This window comes from Triticum aestivum, chromosome 3B (genome assembly GCF_018294505.1).
Source record: "Triticum aestivum cultivar Chinese Spring chromosome 3B, IWGSC CS RefSeq v2.1, whole genome shotgun sequence".
Lineage (NCBI taxonomy): Eukaryota > Viridiplantae > Streptophyta > Magnoliopsida > Poales > Poaceae > Triticum > Triticum aestivum.
Window position 1 is genome coordinate 791113261 of NC_057801.1, and position 17334 is coordinate 791130594.

General features: G+C 41.6%; 1 protein-coding gene and 1 pseudogene across 1 annotated transcript; one reads left to right on the forward strand and one right to left on the reverse strand.

Annotated features, from left to right (window-relative positions):
* Positions 1 to 509: 509 nt before the first annotated feature.
* LOC123072461 (uncharacterized) lies at positions 510 to 3788 on the reverse strand. Its single transcript, XM_044496012.1, has 9 exons — positions 2989 to 3788; positions 2806 to 2871; positions 2256 to 2336; positions 2118 to 2171; positions 1323 to 1391; positions 1171 to 1233; positions 968 to 1050; positions 832 to 897; positions 510 to 741 (listed from the first exon to the last, which is right to left on the reverse strand). Exons 1-9 carry the CDS (start codon positions 3049 to 3051, stop codon positions 711 to 713), a joined length of 576 nt encoding a protein of 191 aa, XP_044351947.1. The 5' UTR covers positions 3052 to 3788; the 3' UTR covers positions 510 to 710.
* Position 3789: 1 nt separating this feature from the next.
* LOC123067921 (uncharacterized) lies at positions 3790 to 6551 on the forward strand (annotated as a pseudogene).
* The last annotated feature ends 10783 nt before the right edge of the window (positions 6552 to 17334 follow it).

A 17334-nucleotide genomic window follows, 5' to 3' on the forward strand; every position in this document is an offset into this window, starting at 1 on the left:
GTATCTTCACACAAACCCAAACTATCGATCGGCTCCCATCTTCACACATGCCTCCGTCTGCCATCTTTTCCGGCAGTCACCGCAACCAGAGGTGCCGCTTCCCTCGTTCTCGCCCCTCCCCCTTGCACACGATCCACCACCAAGGAGGGCGGTTGCCATGGACGTGCATCCCATGGCACTGTCTTCTTCATCTGCGCGCACCTCCTCATCCTATGTCCTCAACCAAGACCATACTATCCTGCCTCTGCTGCATGTCTAGAACAGTTTGCTAGGTACAATGGAGTTTCACCCTGGAGGTGGTGCTCATCAAGATCGACGCCACCGAGGACCACGGCCTCACACAGGCCCACAACATCATGACTCACCGTCATCTTCTATCCAGGGCGTCCCCAGGGACTATACGGCAAGTACTGGTTCAACGATTTCTACAGATATTATTACTTTATACATGTGTAAATTTCATTTGCTTTCTGAAATATTTATGAACAAAGCAAACATCCAGTATAAGGTGTAACAGTGTACTTGTATTAGGTGTTTCAGTTTAATAGAATAAGATGGACAAATTTCTTTCATTCATTGTACAAAAAAAGTACACTAGCTAAGTCTATTGCAAATTTTAACCCGATGAGCTGAGAAAGTTTGCACGGAAGTACTGCTTGCTCAGTTGCTCAGCTTCTTGTCCAATTGCTGATGATATTACTGGTTTGAGTTCACTTGTGCCACTTGATGCTGCACTCGACACTACAGGAACAGAAAACAATTTTTTGGAAACAAACAAAGTGAATTGAAGACATGTGAAAACATGCTCAGACTCTACTTGACTAGACATACCTTCGTTTTTGGTAGAAAGGCAATTCTTGGCCACTAAGTACACAGTCGATTGCACGGCTTAAATCCCTACAAATTGAAAATGAGTAAGAGCACAGGGTAACGTGGAGTGTTTGTGCATCGGTTTTACAATATGTACCTTCCAGTGACTGGCACATTGTTACTGGGTCTTGAATCATCAAACTGCCCGTGGTAAAAAAGTTCAAATTTCCTTTGCTCATCCTGGCACAAAGTTTAGATAAAACAAGAAATCAGGCACAACGTGATACAAGAAAGCCAAGACACTGGACATATAAGCCTCATGAATTCATAAATCATGAACATCCGAGTTGATGGTGTTACCTTTTTGAACAAGTAGAACTCTGGTGTGCAAACTGCTCGAAAAGCCTTAGCAACTTCTTGGGACTGCAAGGTCCAGTAGTAACAATCAAAAGTAAGCAAAGAGTTGGAGAGATCACAGGGACTGCATCAGGAAGCAAATATAGTGGGCAGACCTCATCATACAAATAAGGAAAAGAGTACTTAAACAATTTTGCCTCCTCAGCCATGTACTCGGGACCATCCTGCAGAGTCACAAGATTAATTTGTGTACGAAGGGGAAAACATGACAAGTTGCATCAACCATATTGGAATAACATGTCCAATAGCAGGTTTAGTGAGCACCACAGACCAATCCACCTACTTTGATAGCACAAAATCGTTCAGGAATGTAAAAACACCTGCACAGAGCTAGACAAAAAGCATCACAATACATAACTCCAACAAGCAAAGAACAAAACGAAGCATCTCCCTAACTGAATGTTTACTACAGCAATCCTTACAAATATGTACGGCAACTTGAACTGAGACGGACAAACTAACGAGTAAGTTAAGAGACTACAACAACAACATAGATATATATGTGGTAAAAGTACTATTTATCCAAGATAGTAGTGAGTCATTTTAAATAATATCAAAGATTAGACAGTTTGCAGATTAACAAATGCATCATGTAATGCAATTCAATTAAAAAAAACTGAATTAGAAAGAAAGTACAGAATAAGTCTTTTTTATTGCAAAGCTCAACATAGTTATTTGTTTCTTCTGAAATGGGAGCATGTTAGTTCACCACATTAGTCAAGTTAACTATAATCATTTTATTAGCTGGATTGCTTTAATCATAAATTAAAGTAATATGAATTTTCTGACAAAATCCTTTTAAGTTCTCTGGAAGAAACGCCCTGGTTAAAGTGCATAGAAAGGAACTAAAAGCTATTTATGCTTGCTGGTTGTAAGTTGTAAAGCCTAACCTTGGGATATGTGACAATTGAATTTGAGGATATGGCGATAGAAGCAAGTCCTTTCTACATTGCATTGTATCAATGTCAATTTAAGGCTAAAAGCACAAATTGAAAAGAAATTTTCAGGTTGTCTTCCAATGTGCTTACCTCGATGTAAAATGAAGTGAGCTTAGCAATATCATTTTTCAGATGTTTTACAAACGGACAGTGATTGCATATGAACATAACCTGAAAGAAAGACAAAGTTGATGAATGAGTTGGTTAGTCAGCGAAAAATAAGAACGAGCCTGCGTCTGTTTGTACATCTGAGTAGATATATGACACTTGAAAAACAAATGTTTACTAACCAACCGGCTAGTCAAACATTTCAATTAAGCTGGGATGTGGCAAGAGTTGCTACGTGGCGAATATCTTCCTTCTAAGTCCCTTTCACAAGTTGCGGCGAAATTTCCCTTTATGGAAATGTCTAACGGTAAATTGATATAACGTTGCCACTAAATATCTATTAGACACCCCAATTGGACGAGCAGAAAGATAGCCAACGAGTGAATTGCGAGTGCACAACCACTGCCCCCAAGTCTAACTGAAGGTAACGAGTGCTGAACAGAAATCATGCACGTTTTATTTTTTTTCAGTCGTCATTAAAGTGAACTGTGCATCTACTGCGCAGATTAACCAAAAAAAAAAAATCACTGACCAGCAAAGCAGGGCTGGCCTCGAAGTCATCCAGTGTCCAGATTTTCCCTGTCAGGGGCTCTGGGAGCTGCATGGTCACCAACAAGAAACCATAAAGAACAGCACAGCAACAACATCAGGTTTTAATCCTGATTAATCATGGGCTAGAAATCGAAAAGGCAAGAACTTAAAGCGATGAAACGACCTCAAACTGGGGGGCGCAGAAGCCGTCAGAGACGTGGGTCGACTCCAACCTGGCTGCAAGCATCCGGAGATATGGCGTAAACTTTCAAGCAGCAACAATGCGTCAAATAAGTGTGTTCCATAACTTCAACCAAATAATGAAGCTCAGCCGAAACTGATGTAAAGCCAGAGCTACTTCTGGCTGCTGGAACCCTACCTCCCCTATCCCTCTCTCATTAGGCTGTAACCACTTGATTCTTTATCTTAATGTTAATGAAAAGACAGAACCCCTACCGTTTAGCCTCAAAAACATAGTTAATCATAGAATCGGGTATCATATATGACATCTGCGCCTATATTGTAACCAGATCACATACATTACAAGCCTAACCGTATTATAAGCTCCTAAATTGTAATCTTATTCAGAACAAGCTCCGAGAGAGCAGAGAGACAGCCTGTCTTTATCAGATTTACAATGCATACATCCTCAGTGGTCAGTGGATCAATGAGATAATTGATAAGAGGACAAATTTGAGAACAAAAGAGTTGCCTGTCGATGGCGTCTTCTGGGTCATGGCGGGAGAGGGGGCGTCGTAGAAGGTCCTTCGCCGGGAGAGGGGGCGGGCCCTCACCGGGGGAGAGAGCGTCGGGGAAGGAGGCGTCGAGGGAGTCGCCGGGATAGGGGCCGTCGATGGGAAAGGCGACGCCGCGAGAGAGGATGTCGCCGGGGCACGGAGGCGACGAGGGCGTCGCCGGGAGACGGAGCGAGTCAACCAGCCGTCGCCGTCGCTGCTTAGTCGCAGGCTCGCAGCCGCCAGCCGTCATGGCAATACGATTTTGGGCTGTGGAGGGGTTCGGTACGGCTAGGTTAGATGGAAACCGGGCCGCACGGAATTGGGCTCAAATTTTAGCGCTAATAGTCCATTAGGTCATTAACGGTTCTTTTGGGTTAGCGTTAAATTGCTATAGCCGGTACAAAAAGTTAGGCTTTCGGGCGATGCTCGTTTAGTGGTACAAGAGGAAATCATTAATTGAAAATTACTCGTTTCAAAGTTCTCTCCCACCACAGGTTGCGAAAATGGCTCACTGCATGCGCGTCACTTGTCGCATTTTAAAAATTTCTTTTTTCGTACAGTTGTTTATTCAAATCATCTTATCTCTTAAACCATGCGTCCAATTTTGAACCGTTTTTCTCTACTCCTAATGAAGCAGTTGGTAGTTTCCGCCGGTCAATTTTCGTCCCACCACTTTCGTCCGGGTTTTTTTCATAGGTTAACCTTCGTAGGTTTTTTCTCGTCCTCCTCCCACCTTCGACGATCCCCTCGCACCTAAGAAAAAAAATCGACCGACAACCCATCGCACGAACCAGGGAGCGAAGCCCCCTCGCGCAAACGAGGCTGCTCTCCCTCCGCAAACCCTAGCCGCCGCACAAGGGAAGAGACGAGGGACAGCAGGATGCACGCTGCGCCGAGACGTGTCCGCCGCCGGCCTCTCCGCACTCCGCACCCCATTCCCCACCTTCTCCGGTCCTCGCACATCCGCTCCTCCGCGACGGCACCAGCCCTACAGGTGCCGCCGGCCAAGGCACGCCGCCTGCTCTCCATGCGCCGCCGCCAGCCCACGCACGCCGGTCAAGGCCTTGCCCCAGGCCACGGTTGGGCGCCGTGATCACTAATCTCCTCTCTGTGGCACCATCTCTCTCAGATCCAGGCTGCTCAACACCGTCGAGCCCCAACCAGAGCGCCCGTGCCTCACTGTCCTCGTGCGTCGTGACACTGTTTTCACCCCGTAGCCTAGGCCACGCGGGCTGACAACCGTCACCGCCATCCTCACAAGCCGAGCCAGGTTGAAGGATGGCCGTCCGCCAGCTGCGAGATCCATCCACCCAGTTTTGCATCCATCAAGCACCAGCCACCAGGTAGTAGAGATTTCTCCTTTGATTTAGCTGGAGATGCCGCTGTTGTTTGTTTGCCTCATTTTCTCCAGCCGGTGCCGACCTGCTCGACTAGACCCCTGATTTTTGTTTTGTTTTTGCAGTGATCTGCAATGAGGCGTGGTACGACTCCTTCAGCATGTTGGGAGACTAGGCCGGCTCCAAGGACGACAACGATTACTCCAGCGTCAGTGGAGGTATTCTGCTCGCCCGGTTTCTCATGCCCTGGAGTGCAGTTTCAGGATCGCAGTGTACTCAGCATCAGATGCTCCCCATCCGTGTAAATCCAGATCCTCTCCCCGTCTCCCGGAAGACGTCGCTGGCGGCACAAATGCGTCACCGTGCAAGGACGCGGTGTGCTTGGTGGACGTGGAGGCGTGCCAGGGTGACTCCTCCGACCCCCGGTGAAAAGCGAAGATCCGGATGCTACTGCTCCTGTTGTTGTTGGTAGCCTGAAAGAACGGCAGACCATGGCATCGTGCTCGCCTCGGCCTTTCCCGGGCTTGGTCCCGAGCTACAAGGTCTAGAGGATGTCAGTCGCCAGGTTCAGCCCGTACCACCCGAGGAAGAAATCGGCCATCGTCGGGCTCTCCTTCCGGAGAAGATCGTACGAGGGGATGAAATGACCGAAATGAGTGAGTCAATAACAGCACTTTCATCTACTTATCCAGCAGTACAATTTAAATTGTTCATCAGCATTTCGTTTATGCTTTGCTGACAAAACTGACGATAAATTCAGCTGGCTCGACGAAGTACCTGTACCCGCCGAGAGCGGGCCTGAGGCTGCCGTATTCGACCGACGAAAAACCTTCGGAAGGCTGCTGGTCGGTCCTCAAGCCGTCGGTGTTCAGAGTCAGAGGGGGGAAGGCTTCTTCAAGTAAGAAGCAATGTTACTGAGACTCCTGATATGCATTCATCCACTGTGTATATCTTCTATCAGGATGCCTGACTGAATCTTTCGAAATTGATTGCAGAGACAACAGGAAATCCCTAGCCCCAAACTACTCCCCCTACACCCCGATTGAAGCAGACATGTTTGCCCGCGCAAGGAAGGTGTGCCACATTGCGCTCCCGTCGCTGAATAATCCACATGACTCCTTCCCTTGGCTTCTCATTGTGAGCGTTCAAGTAATTTTCTCATGTTTCTTCACCTACTTAACCAAGTAGTGTTGATTGCTTAGTACATTTTTTTGAGAAAAATGATTTGTTAGTCTGAGCTTAAGAGGTTATTAAATGATCTGTACAGTTGCCTACCTATCCCACTACCATGTTCGGTGAGAACGACGGCGACGGTGTAAGCCCGGTCCTGTATTTGAAGATATTCGACAGCTTCGACAAGGAGATTTCTCCTCGACTCAAGGACAGCATCAAGGTAAGCCAAATTAATTGCATTTCCATGGCATCATAATATAACCCATTTTGAGTACGCCTGAACAAATTTCTGATGAGTGCATGGTTATGCAGAGTGTGATGAATGAGGAAACGAAGAAGGTCAAGGGGTTCCCGGGGGACAACAACGTGCCCTACACAGAGAGGCTGAAAATCGTGGCCGGCATTATAAACCCTGAAGACCTGCAGCTCAGCACCCTGAAGACCTTTAGAAGCCGGTGTTGTCTAGATCCTAGCACAAGTTCTACTCCCTCCGTTCCTAAATATTTGTCTTTCTAGACATTTCAACAAGTGACTACATACGGACCAAAATGAGTGAATCTACACTCTAAAATATGTCTACATATATCCGTATGTGGTAGTCCATTTGAAATGTCTAGAAAGACAAATATTTAGGAACGGAGGGAGTACAAGGTAGTAACCAGTTATACATGCTTCCTCACATCTCCATCAACCCACATTTGCTCAAATTCCTAAGTTCTTGATGCACCCCCAGTCCCGACTGAAACATCTGCATCTGTTCATTGTGATGTAGGGATCCATCGTCAGTGTTGTTCATTGATTCAGATCCATTGTGCCATTGGAATGACTTGGATTCTGCCGTTATCACTAGCCCGAGGTTCAGATCCTAGACCTTGGCTACTCAGCTAGAAGCTATGTCAGACCAACTTCATTTAGTTCTTGAGATTTTTCGTGGCTTTGGATTTATAGTCTACGAGCAATGCTCATGCTTCTGTGATTCCTTCCAGCTCTAAAATACATGTATGCTTTTCTCTATGATATACTACTAAACTATAGGTGGCCATCATATTTTAGATAAATGATGATGTGGTAATGCACACCTTTTAAATGCTGCACGTGTGGTTCAGTAAATCCTCACTATCATGTGTTGTGGCGTCCGTGTTGTTTTCAGAGCTTGAAGCAAGCAGAACACTGAATATATCTTTAGGGCGGAAGATATATTCAAAGTCGTCTCTTGTACTAATGTTCAGGGTAATGGGCACTTGATATGTTAGGGCGGAAGGTTGAAGCAAAGAAAGCTACGGCTCTTTAGTACTCCCTCCGTTCCTAAATATAAGTCTTTGTAGGGATTTCACTAGATGTACTACATACGGAGCAAAATGAATGAATCTACACTTAAAATGCATCTATATACATCCGTATGTGGTTTATAATAGAATCTCTAAAGAGACTTATATTTAGGAACGGAGGGAGTATATCTTTAGATTTGCGGCTCTTTGAGCTGTGGTACATTTGATTCGAGACCCGGATGAGGTCGGTTAAATTAGGATTAAAGTCTGCACAATAACTAGGAACACCGAACAAGCATGGCTATTCAGATGAAGTCTGCACTTAAAACTATAGGTTTCCTTTTGGGCTCCTGTACAGCTTCCCTAGCATCATAAATTAATTGTGGGATATAATGCACAGTAGTAGCTTCTTCTGTTTATTGTGGAAATCTTCTTAGTTTATAGGTTTCCTTTTCGTCTCTTGTACTAATGTTCAGAGCAATGGAAATCTTGTATAATAATCTGTACGTAGTTGATACTAACAAGAATGATGACATGTTTGTTTTTGGGCATAAAGTTATGCGTTGATCCTCTCGCATTTGAATTCCGGTCTGACCCTGACTATGCGGATATGCTATTCTAGGTTGGTTTTACGTTTCTTATTGGAAGAGTGAGATGCCCAGGACAGAATCCAGTTTGTATCAACGCCTCATTGGTAAGCATGCTCAGGTTTAATGTTACTGCAATTTCCTCCCTAATTTCAGCCCTAGGAACTATACCAGATCATCATAAGGGTGTGTGAACTCGCACCTGGTCTTGATGCTATTTTTGCTGCATGGTAGTCATTTTATTTTATTTCTCTTAAGAGTGGTGTCTCTTGCAGAATAGAATCATGTAGATTCGGCTTCATACAAGCTTCATAAAGAAATAGTTTTAAGGGAGGACTTCAAAGAGTATTTTGCCAAATTTGGTAAAGTGCGGGTAAATTGATTTTTGGTTGTCCTTTTTCTTTACAATTGGTCATGGAGCTTCTTGGATTAAACTTGTAAAGAGTAGTATTGGAAAGCCTCATTTTTGTAAGATGCTCTGGTATTTCCGAGTAGAAGTAAGCAAAGCCAAAAATGGCCGTTAGAAATTATTAGTACTCTAAAAAATTTGTAACACATCATATTAATTGGGAACTCAAATCTTGGTTGCAAAATTTAGATCTGTGCTATAAATGCAGGCAATACAAAAGGTAGGAAGACCATACGAAGACCAATACAAATAGGAGGATGCATGAGCTTCAGATATGATTGAATTCAGTCTGAAGATGGAGACTTGAAGGAGGAATTTGTGGAGAATGGGAAGGTGGATAGAACATGGGAACCAATCAAATACGTGTAGGTATGACATGGTGCTTTTTTTAATCTCTTGCGGATGTCAATATTTTTCTACAGTTACATATATACAACTGAATCACAAAGGATTTTATTTTTGATTAGCTAGGTACACCATAGAATAGTCTCACATCTTGGTTTATTTATTACCCTGTTTAAATATCAACCAACATGCTTGTCAAATTTGTAATTTATAATTTGTTATTTGCTTGCCTCAAGGCAATATTCTCCCAAGATATATCTCTCTCTGTGTGTGTGTGTGTGTGTGTGTGTACTTGGACAGAAACACTCCCATACCCGAGGTCTCAGTTAATGTACTGCTGTTGAATTCTTCTGTCACTTTTGATACAAAGCTATAGCTATACTTTCATTTGCCAAGAAGATAAAATAGGTTAAATACTGTGATTTAGTTACTTTCAGATTTTGGTATATTTTGAGAAGTGCTCCACAAATATGAACGAAAGGAGCTTGTATTTGAGGTAATAGTCTAGGAAGTTTTATTTAAGATATCATCCGTGTCAATGAAAAATAGTACTAGACGTGTGAATAAAGGCCACCTATGACATACAAAGTACTGCAATAAAATCGGAGGGCTAGGGAAGTGTTGGACTGGAGCCTCGCCCCCATGCGGTATGCTCTGTCCAAGTACGTGCTCCTGTTCGCCACATCTACATACTGGATTAAACCTGCGTGCTAATTGCGTATTATGTGCAATTCAGTATTGAACGCTCTGTATTATTGTTCCAGAGAAGTAAGTTTCAACAGTTTCCGCGACATTTCATGTATGTTCCATGCAATAGTGTAGGTGGGAATTATATTGATGATTTCATTTTACCTTCATATCTGCTGAATTTTCTTACCAAACACAAAAGCTTTGTGTCTTGAGGTGTTGATAGAAGTGAACATAATTCATGATACAATCCTGATACTCTGAAAATATTTTTATGGTTCAGTATTCCTACGAGGGGAGTGAGTATGACTGGATCAACATGTGGAGCAGCTGCTGCCTATGAGGCGAGTGAGTGGAGACGGCCAGATCTGTGCAGCGGAGGGGCTATAGAAGCTCGAACGAAAGATTCGTCGCCAGCATCGGAGCAATTTATTGGGCAGATCGACACTAAAGCTCCTGCATGGACGTGAAGGCATGTCTTTATTAAGTTCAATCATTGGAAACTTGGCATGTGACGCTGTGTAAAAATAGAAGATGCTAGAAAATTGTCTCTGGCCAATTTCGTATGTAGCTGTGAGCATTGCTAATTTTTGTCAACATGAATGATATTTGGACTTTTTATATAGCTACCATATGTGCTGAACAAATTGTCTGATTAATGTAACCCTCCTGAATAGATTGGTGTGTGTGCCATGTCATTTGGTCTGCGTTACACTAACAGAATCATTTTGTCAATGCCTGGTCCATTAATACTCTTTCAAAATTTTGTCTTGACTGCAACATTGTAGTTGTTTTTTATGGTATGTATGATAAGCATAGGTGTCAATTTTGGAGCAGATGATAGATTGTTGGTTGTAGTGATCTGATATTTTCATGACTATTCATATCAATGATTATGCTTGCCCCCATGAGAAACACACGAAGAAGAAAAGATAGTGAGATAGCGAGGAGAAGAGAAAGATGACGAGGAGATGCATTTATCTACCGCATCGCAAGTATGAAATATCATCACATGTCTATTGTCTATCACTCCCATATCACATGACATTTCTCTTTGTATATACATTTTTAGTAGCATATTTTTTGTTGTGCATATATTTGTTAGCCCGTGGCAACGCACGGACATTCTACTAAAGCAGGGACTACCCGAGGATTGGAGCAGAGGTATTGGTATCTGGCTTTCTGCATATGCATGATTGCAATGTAAAACTTCAGGTTATGCTGATTGTGTGCTATTTTGTACGCCCTTCTTAATAAGATAACAGATGCAACGAGTTTGAACCTCTACTTGCAGTTTGGTAGTGCAATGCCAATTCTGATGCAGAAAAACAAACTTGATAGTATAAAGCATGATTGGAATATGTTGAAGGTTACAAAAGAATGTTGTAATAAAAAAAGATGCAAGTACTTGATTTAAATGATGACTCACTTTGCTTTTTTTAGTAGAGAGTGTAGTAGGCCAGTCGACAGACTGCCGTTGGCTTCTAGAGTTCCAATACCACTCTACAACTCCACGAGTATTTATTGGTTATCTCTCTTCTGATTTGTTGTTCTTTCTTAATTGTCTTCTTCTATGTGGTACCAGATGTTTGCAGCAAAGTCTTTGTAAAATTATGTTTACTTATATCTAATATCTTGTTTTTTAATTGCCTCCTTTTATCCATAGCCAGATATTTATAGCAGTTTCTGTAAAATTGTGTTTACTTATCTCGTGTAAAAACCTATAACTCCCTTAATTGTCAAGGGCACGTGTAGAAGCCAGTTTTCTACTTCATGGTTAGAATTGACTTCTTTTCTTGTATTTGAATCTAGGTACCATGTTGCGATATAAAAAACCTAGGTCTTAATTGATTGCTACTACTATCAGTGCAATTCTTTTTCTCAAATCTCTGAACTAGATTTATTTATAGTAGTCCAGTTCTTAATGGATACAGGTCGTAAATTCTATCGGTTGGGCTCAGGATATATAGTTCTAGATACTCTTATAAGTGCATGCGTTCTAAAATAGCTTCCTGAATCGGTTGTTAGTAGTATAAATGTGCTATGTCGCTTTTGTTTAGGGTTGTCCTCTAATTTGTTTTAATTTTCTTTAGATTAACCAGTCAACTGGGAAGCATGCTTACAAATTATCAGTCAAGACGGAAGCACGTTTAAAAATTATATGAATGTATTTTAAGGTTTTTGGCACATATGTGAAGTACAAAAAGTTGAGAATTGGGACATAATTATGACTTTTACTATGTATCATTTTCATATATTCCTCAACAACACGTCTAGATTCATGTAGATAATAGTTTGAACACGTTTAGGAATTTACATGTCTTCCGGGCAAGCTAAGCTATTTTCTTGACGATCCAAGCAGGTTGCTGATCAAATAGAAAATATGTAATTTTCTGGTTCAGTAATAAACGGGCAATTCAACTTATAGCTAGGGCAGCCTCATTTCCTCCTACACACGCCCGCTAGCAGCAGCAGTTGCGGCCAAGCGGTTGCGGAAGGTGATAGGTGTGGTGGTCGGCTGTGTCTGGGCTATTGATGTTCGATTTGAGAGGAAGAAGAGAGATTGGCTGCTGATTTTGGGAGGAAGAAGAGAGATTGAGCGTGCTGTTGCTGTCGTGTGTGGTCTTGGAAGAGGAATAAAAGAGTGTAGTAGAGAGCTTTAGAGAGATAGCAAAGGATTGAGAGGCTACTTCTATTTGTATTGTTGTCGATGCTTGCACAATGCCATTGCTTATTATACTGGGTTATTCATCATTGAAAAAAACAATCATTTTCTCCCTTCAATAATTTAGTCATGACTTAGTTTTACTTACTAGCCTCTCTTCATAATTATTTTTGGATTAAATTTAGCTTTTTACAAAGTTGTAAAGAATAGGACTATTTCATGCATCCCGGCGAGTATGGTTGCTATCCACCTGGAAAGGAATAAGATAGCATCCATGTTGTCGTCCCTTGTTGTTAGTTTGGATTCCTATTTACTTTGTGTGACGTTCCTTAATGCATGAATCAGTTGCAATGTGGACGGGATTGACTTGTTATTTTGTTCAGTTTGTAAAAGGGTTGCTCTTTGCAAATTCTTAACACAGTCATCATAATTGCATCTATAGCAACTACCTATTATTGAAATGATAGACGGCTCCACTCGATTATGGTTGTACTATGCTAAATTGCCAATTGCTATTACTAGGAATAAATACTCATGCATCTCTAAAAAGACTACTAACGTACTCCCTTTGTAAACAAAATGAAATTTATTTATGAACCAATTGTAATATTACCTCAGGTGAAGAATAACTTATACTCCACCCTGGGTGATGAATAGTATTATCATGCATACACACACACACACACACACACACACACACACATATATATATATAGTGTGTGTGTGTGTTGTGTGTTGTGTGTGTGTGTGCGCGCTTCAGAAATGTCGTTTAATTATCTATTTGGTTTATTCACTAATATCTGATTGAATCAGGCATGTGCACGCGAGGAGGGAAGAGGAGAGAACCATTGACATTTTTCATGCTCTGGACGAACATTTTTATGCATAGCTTTCTTTTCCATGAGAACACATGAGCGTGGAGCTGTCGTTGTAGAGCCCGGGATGAGGGGTGGGTCCGGTATAGAACCAGGACGTACTAGCACTAAGATGGGAAGGTGGTTGCCGCCCTTATCCCTTGCTGTTGGCCGGCCACGACGATGTTGATCACCGGCTCACTTAAAATACAAGTTGATGGATTTTGTGATAGAAATGAGCGGGACGGAGGTTGGGTTTAGTATGTTTACTTACGAATTTGCATTCTTGGCTTTGGGGGCGCCACAAGCGGTGCAATACCTCCTTCCTCTTGATTCCGTACATTTGTTTATTCAAATAATCTTATTTCTTAAACCATGCGTTCAATTTTGAACCATTTTCATCATTAGATTTCTTGTGTCAAGATTTTCAAAAATAGATCCCATGTTGACAGGATTTAACGAACTCTTTTTTCTAGAAAAAACTGAACCGGGAGCATTTTTTTTCCTTCCGAAAGAGGCACGAACATGCCTCTCGCGAAAGCAAAACCGTGTCTCGCGGAAGCAAAAAAAATACATATTTTGCCACAAAAAATATCAATTTTTTCGTCCAAAAGCTAAGAAAGACCTGGGAAAACCAAAAAAAAGGAAAAAAGAAAGTCTGAAAAGCAGAAAACGCATGCGGAAAAAACTCCGGAGGAAAGACTCAGAGCGCAACACGTGGCGGCTGCTGAGAGCGCACCCCCAGTTGATCGTTGGGAGGCTCCCCAAGGAGTGGTGGTTAACTAGTTCCTCTCGGTAGAAGACTTTATGTCGACTACGTGGCACCTATAATAACTTCGTCAATTTCAAGATGTTGTGCCGGCTCAATATCTTGGAAGTTCCCAGGGATAATGGTGCGCGTGCTTGTGTTCATATGGTTGACGGTATGCTCATGTTTGTTAGCATCTACGATTGTACTGTGTTGAAAAAAATGTGCTCAAAACAAGACATGGAGAATCTACTATTTGGATGATCTATATGCCCTAATTAAGAGTTTAAACCCTAACCAATGCCCCACTTTTTATTTATGAAAGCATGTGTCTTCAAATAGGGTTTATTTACAGTCTAGTGGCTACAAGTTCATACAGATGTTCCCCGCAAAGAAAAGAAAAGATCACACAGATCAATAAATAGACTATGAAACGAGTTGTGTTAAGAAAAATTACCGCACTAGGGCTGCTTACTTGAGGGTGCGGGAGTAATCGGTGGTGTGGATTGCCCCGTCGGCTGCGCTGGTAGCGGCACAGATCGGCTCAGGACCTTGGCCTTACGAGGGCGTGGCATATTGGCTTGGTGTGGGGAAGAGGACGGCCGGGATATTTCATTATCTCAGACAGTCAGTCGTACTTAACGTAGACTTGCGGAATCCGATCAGGAAGTGGAAGGATCGGTCGATCCGATCGTGGATACGAACCGCGACCGCGACCTTGTAGACAAGCGTAGCTAGCCACTACGCCAGACTCTGTTGGATGGTGAAATTGCAATGCGAGTCCTTTAGACCTAGCCAAATCTAAAGAATCAGATTATTTTTCCTTTTTCCTATCATTTGTTGTAAATTCTGAATATATTATTTGAAAAGTATGAACGTTTTTTACAGAACACAAACGAGTTTTGTAAACATGTTAGCAATTTTTCGAATTTGCAACCAAATTTGAAAAACAGGAACAATTTTGAAGTTGTGGACAAATATCGAAAAACAGGAACATTTATATAAAATTACGATCATTTTTTGATAAAAACGAAAATGTGAACAATTTTCTGAATAGTGATTTGTCTTTAAAACATGAAAAAAATTTGAACTTTGTGAACAAATCTTGAAAAACAGGAACATTTTCTAAATTTCGAACAATTTTTGACAATAACGAACAAGTTTTGACAATATGCAAACAATTTTTGAAAGTTTGATCACTTTTCAAAAAGTGAACATTTTTAATTTGTGAACAAATTTTTAGAACAAGAACATTTTTGAATTGTTGACTTTTTTTTAAAACGGGAACATTTTTTAGAATCTTGAGCAAGTTTTAAAAAGACATGAACACTTTTTCAATCTTCGAACAAATTTAAAATAGGAACTTTTTCGAATTTATGAAGAAATGTTCGAAAAATGAACAATTTTAAAACAAGAACATTTTGGACATTAGGAAACGTTTTTTCATACGTGAATAAAATTGATACTCTGAACAAAATTTAGAAAAGCAAATATTTTGATCATTAATGGAATTTGTGAACAAAAATTGAAAAGCAGAACATTTTTTGAGTTATGAATATATTTTGAAAGGCGAACATTTTTTAAAATGAAGAACATATTTTCAAATAGGATTTTTTGTTAATTTATGAACATTTTTTGAAAGATGAACACTTTTTCAAATATGCGACCATTTTGTAAAAATCACTAAATTTTTTGGACCTTCTGAACAAAATGAGTAAAACAGGAACAATTTTTAACTTCAGAAGATTTCTAGAATTTTTGAATAAATTTTGGAATTCTGAAAAATAAAAATAGAAAGAAAAAACAAGTATATTAAGAATTACAATATAAATAGAGAAAAAAAGATAAATACAAAAAATAAATAAATGAAAACAGAAAAAAGGAGACAAAAAGAAAAAAGAAAAAAAGAAACAGAAAAAGGAAAAAGGAAAAAGAAAAAGAAAAACCGGTTTAGGAACTTCTAGGAGGTTCCCAAAACCAGTAAAAACCGGCTGGGAATCCTCTAGAAATTCCCAAAACCATAACCTATACGTACGCTATAGTTGGGGCGGCCCAAATCGCGCGCTAGGTCGCCCGCCTGTGCGATAAGTCGACTGTTTGACGCAAAACGCGTCAAATAGGGTTTCCCGATTCTGTAGCGCTCATAATTTCCGACTGGGCTGGCCCATGAAGTTTTCTTTCGTTTTCTTTTTGACATGAGTCGCTCTTTTTTTAGTTGTGTTTTCTAAGAGTATATATATATACATGATTTTCAGCGGCCAAGTTCTCTGTACCATCTGTACATGAATGGTTAGAGGGACTGTGGTATCCTTAGCCCACCGGGGTTTAAATCCTGGTGCTCGCATCTATTTTCCTATATTTATTTCAGGATTTCCGGCGATGCGCATTTAGTGGGAGGAGACGTTCCCGTCGACGACGAGGCGTCTACGGTAACTTCGTAAATCTCAAGATGATATGGTTGCTACTTCTTTCGAAGGTGCTCAAAGGGGTAGGATGTACGTGCGTTCATAGGGATGAATGTATGTGCGTGTATATGAACGCTTGTGTCTGTACTGATGTTCAAAGAGAAAAATAAGTTGAGATTATTCGCACAAGTTCTGAGCATGGTAATTTCAGACCAAAGGTTGTTTCTGATAGGATATGACAATAAAACTAAAGTTTGGGTTCTTAGAAGGTACTGGTGAACGAGAAAACTTGCAACAAGCTTTGGCAAATAAAAACTAGAAAAAAATGCTATGGTTATCGAGTACTTAGCACTTGAAAAAAAAGGAACCTGACACTTAGTTCCACCATCAAAAGAGAGAAATTACATTTACTGTAAGTGGGTGTTTAGAATTAAGACGAAGGCTGTAGACATACAGACGCAAACGAATGGATATCGGAACGAAGAGAAATTTATAGAAGACAAACACTACAAGAATCCCATGAAATCCCTCAAAGACAGACCTCCGCATGTCCACTAGCGGCGCTAGACGCACCGCCGAAATGAAGCCTGTGCGGGGAGAACCTTATTCCATCTTCTAGGAGCAGCCGCTCCAGAGCAGGCACTGGCGGAGTGTAGTGGAGATGAAGCTGGGCTACAACCCCCCTTTCCAAATTGATTTTTCACTACTACTAGTAGGTATACTTACGACTCTGGCCCAACGCCTCCTCTCGTCTCGTCTGTGAGTCAACGCGTCCGGTTCAGCTTGGCACCCGGCGCCATGCCTCCCTGCTTCCCCGTCCGGCCGGTGTCTCCCACGACGACGGCGGCGGCAGCTGACGGACAGACGACCTTTATCCCCTTCTTCTTGACCGGCTGATTCCTCAGCTTCACGGTGGTTGGAGGCTTGGAGCAGACTGCCTGCAGCCCTGCGCACACACGGCAACACACCACGCCAAAGCCGGCAGCCCGTCATGCACTCTGCGCCCAACGCCGTTGCTGTATTTTCTGTGCTCCCTCATCTGATGTTCTAGCACTGCTTCTGTTAGTATGTGTGATGAATTGAGATGCTCTAGTAACTTTAACGCCTAGCTGCATGGCAGCTCAGTCACAACTTTTCCTTTATAAATTTCTGTTTAGGTAGCAATGGGGAAACAACCGGAAGAGTAGAAAGAGCATATCTCTAGTCATTAGTTTTGTTTAGTTGTCGTTTGATCATTAGGCGTGATCTATTTTTTTGGAGCACCAAAATTTACTTATCCACAATGCGTAGGTATGTGTGAACCTGTTAAATCAGT

Bases quoted from the DNA above. Each gene is read 5' to 3' on its own strand.
- LOC123072461 (XM_044496012.1), bottom strand. From the start codon at position 3,051: ATGCTTGCAGCCAGGTTGGAGTCGACCCACGTCTCTGACGGCTTCTGC. The intron at 2,872-2,988 runs GTCGTTTCATCG...GTGACCATGCAG, and splicing joins TCTGCGCCCCCCAGTTTGAG to CTCCCAGAGCCCCTGACAGG. The intron at 1,051-1,170 runs GTAACACCATCA...ACTTTGTGCCAG, and splicing joins AGTTCTACTTGTTCAAAAAG to GATGAGCAAAGGAAATTTGA.